The sequence below is a fragment of the Orcinus orca genome, chromosome 9 (genome assembly GCF_937001465.1).
Source record: "Orcinus orca chromosome 9, mOrcOrc1.1, whole genome shotgun sequence".
In the NCBI taxonomy this organism is placed as follows: Eukaryota; Metazoa; Chordata; class Mammalia; order Artiodactyla; family Delphinidae; genus Orcinus; species Orcinus orca.
Genome location: NC_064567.1, coordinates 23363625 through 23367297, shown reverse-complemented (window position 1 = coordinate 23367297; position 3673 = coordinate 23363625). Strand labels below are relative to the sequence as shown.

Sequence of the window (3673 nt, the reverse complement as noted above, 5' to 3'; positions counted from 1 at the left end):
CCCGGACTTCATCCCATGCAATATGCGGGCCCTTGGATTGGGGCGTCTCAGGTGTATTTTCCACCGACTTGGTATGAGGGAAAAATGAGCTTTCTGATTCCTTCAAAAGTTTCCTGCAGCACGAAAAGGCAGTCGAAGTTAACCCACACGCCTTGTCCCATTGCCCACCTCAATGACTCAGAGCCGCAGGACGTGCGTTTCTCGAAACAGCCCAGACCACAAGCGCAAAGAACCGCCCCGGACCCCAGACCGCCCTCGCCTAGGGGCGGGGCGACGGTCTTGCGTGAGTCAGGGCTCCAGTGCGCGTGCGCGAGCTTTGGGCCGCACCGCGGCTATAAGTGCGTGGTGTGCGTCCTGTTCCGCGCTTTGCTGCGGGCTGAGCTTTTGTCTTCGGAGAGGCTTTTGGGTTGTCATCTCGCGCTGCTGGTTGGCCGACTTTCCTTCCGACTCCGCACTACCAGATATTACAGCGAGCGGGCCACTCACGGCCCTTCCTCCTGGAGGTGAGCGGCCCTGTGGGCTTCCCGGCTGCCCGCCCCCATCCCCTAGGCTGCTTGCGCCGCGCGCCTCCTGGCAATCCCCGCCTGGGACTACGCTGCCGGGAGCGTCCCCCATCGCTTCGCCGCCACCCAGGGCCCCACTCAGCCGCCCAGCCCTGCTTTCTCGCTAGCGTTGGGTTAGGCCCCCATGCCGTGCCCTCCCAGAGCACCCTTAGCATCTCCTTACTGTCACAGCCCTTGGCGGGTTGTTGTAGTAACTGCTTGTTTTCTTGCCTGTCGCCCCTGGACTGTAAGGCGCGTGAGGGCCGGGTTCGTGTCTGCAGGGCCTCCTCCGGTAGCCTTAGTACCTTCCAAGGTGCCTCACACGTTGTGGATATTCAAGGTGTACTTGTTAAGTAGGTGAACTTGATAGATCTGACTCCCTTAGAATTATTTTGACTTTCAAAAAGTTTATGGTTGGGCTTCCCTGGTGGCGCAGTGGTTGAGAGTCTGCCTGCTGATGCAGGGGACACGGGTTCGTGCCCCGGTCCGGGAGGATCCCACATAATGCCGAGCGGCTGGGCCCGTGAGCCATGGCCGCTGAGTCTGCGCGTCCGGAGCCTGTGCTCCGCAACGGGAGAAGCCACAACAGTGAGAGGCCCGCTACCGCAAAAAAAAAAAAAAAAGTTTATGGTTAACTCGAACCTGACTGAGGTGTGAGGGAGACTTCAAGGCAGGTTGCTTTTGCTTTCTCAAGGGCGTCTTCTTATATTCCCACCTCCGCCCACCCTCACCAAAACCTTGCTTCAGGAAGGTTTCTGGTCCGTGGACTGTGGAACAGGGATTGTGCATACCCGACAGGAAAAGTAAAAGTTTTTTACTTTAAGGGAAGTAAAAGTCTTAAGGAATGCTCTTGAATTAGTCCAAGAGGCTAGACTAGTTCCCCAGCCATGAGTTTACGGTGTAAATATACTTGGAGATTCTGCTGTGGTCCTTGTCCCCCTGGCTGGCTGAGCCTCCTGCTTAGCTCCAGGGTCAAGGTCAGAGGCACGCATATCCCAAAAGGCTGGAGATTAACGTCGCTCTCTTTCCTCAGGATCCAGAGGCCTTCCAGAAGCAGAAGGCAGCTCTACTGCTCTACAGAGGAGTGGGATCGTTTGAGCCATGAAGCATATGTTGAACCTCTATCTCCTAGGTGTGGTGCTGACCCTGCTCTCCATCTTCGTTAGACTGATGGAGTCCCTGGGGGTCTTACTGGAGAGCCCATCTCCTGGGAGCTCCTGGACCGCCAGAGGTCAACTAGCCAACACAGAGTCCCCAGCAGCCTTCCAGACCATCCATCCAGAGGGGTGTGATAAGACCTCCCTCCACCAGCTGTAACCTTGGAACACTGGCCTAAATACGTCCAGCTGTACCAGTTCCTGGGTAGGCAAGCTCAGCATCAGTGCTATCGGGGAACTAACTCTTACTAGGCCCTTGAAGGGCCTCTCCACCTGCATACTCGTTGCTCTGGATAAAGCCTATTTAATACACAGATGTGAGTGGGTCGCCTGTGGCTGTGGAATGGAGTGATCTCACTCTTCTCCCCAGTCCGCCATATGCTTTGCGGTCCTTGGCAGCATGGCTCTGTCTTCTCTTCGATGGGGACTTGTGCTGCAACTTCAGCTGTTGGGAGATCGTGTTATTTTCAACCCTACTTTCTAAGCATCTGCTAAGAGTTCCTTTGGGCTTGGGTGTCTTATGGTCAGTTTATTTGGTGTTCAGTTCCTCTTCCATGAGAGCTCCTCTCTGTGCGGATAACAGTTGAAGAGGTGTGTGGGTTGGCTATAGGAAGGGGGAGTATTCTATGTCTCGTTCTCATTGTTTTACATTTTTAAGTCATTCCTCCAACATAGCGTATATGTATGTGTGTATTGGTCTGAAGAGGGCAGTGGGATGACAGCGCCTGCTCAGGACGTGGGCATTTTGGCCACCGTGTGGCTTAAATAAATTTTTCTAATGAAATAAAGTTGAATGTATATTTCTGCAATGTGTCTTGTTGACTTCTGCCTTTGAAATTAGTGGTAGGGAAGGGTCTTAATTCGCAGATCTGAGGTTTCACATCTTAAAACTTTGGAGCAGGAAAGTACATAAAACGCTTTGTTTAAAATATAAAGTAGGGATTTCCCTGGTGGTCCAGTGGTTAAGGCTCTGTGCTCCCAGTGCAGGGATCGTGGGTTTGATCCCTGGTCGGGGAACTAAGGTCCCACATGCCTCATGGTGTGGCCAAAAAAACCAAAAAACCAAACCAAACCAAAAAAATACAAGGTAAATAAACCTCTGAACTTGGAGGCCGGCGTGCTTGGGTCTGCCCTGTATTAACCAGTTTTCTGAGCCTAGGCCAAGGCCATTATAGTTCTCTCTTGACTCTGTCCATATCTAAAGAAAAAGAAAAATGATCATTTCTTCCAGCCCCTCACCTTCAGTCTCTGGAGAAAAGAAGACTACCAGTCCAGCAGGCCGTGGCTTTTTTGTCTACGTTCTTATCCACCAGACTGACTACTCAGTTCCGATTGTTCTCTAGGTCAGCTGGTAAAATGTGTGGACCTCACAGATGATTGTTGCTGCTCTCCCAGACCTAGCAACTTGGCCTTTCCATAAAAATAGAGGTCTTTTTTTTTTTCCTTCAATTCACCCCTCCTCCATCCCCACCCCATGTTGAAGCACATTCCCTCCTCTGCCTATGGTAATTTACACACTCGTGTTGGTGTACACATCATTTTGTTTACGGTGAGTTTGATTTACTTTTGCCAAAGGGTAAGAATGGTGCATGGTGTCCTCTGCTAAGTCAGTTTTACTTCCTGAGTGTTCTTAAGCTTAAGTGCCACTACCCTAGAAACCAGTGGTTTGGGCATCATTTATTGCACTATGGTAGTCATTAGAGCTGTTTACAAATATTTCCAGCTTCCCACTTTCTGGGCACATGATAAGATTGTACACCCTGGTCTTTTGTGGTTGGCTGGGCTTATGTGCCTTGTGTTGTAACAGAGTACTCTCAAAAATATAGTTGGCTTTTTATCTCTGATTTCAGGCAGTGTCATGTGACAGTAGCTGCCCTTTTCTAGACATATTTCTTAAATTTGATGTCTTTTCTCATTCTCATGCCTCCCCAATTACTTTGGGGCATTTTGATCTTTTCAGTTGGAGAGCTGCAC

The 3673-nt window shown here is 50.8% G+C and overlaps 1 protein-coding gene across 1 annotated transcript; it reads left to right on the top strand.

The window, feature by feature from the left end:
- The first annotated feature begins 288 nt into the window (after positions 1 to 288).
- Positions 289 to 2504, top strand: HILPDA (hypoxia inducible lipid droplet associated). The gene is given in 3 exon segments (XM_033432539.2): positions 289 to 503; positions 1576 to 1791; positions 1794 to 2504. Coding segments are annotated over 2 exon segments (189 nt in total). The 5' UTR covers positions 289 to 503; positions 1576 to 1643; the 3' UTR covers positions 1835 to 2504.
- Positions 2505 to 3673: the final 1169 nt, after the last annotated feature.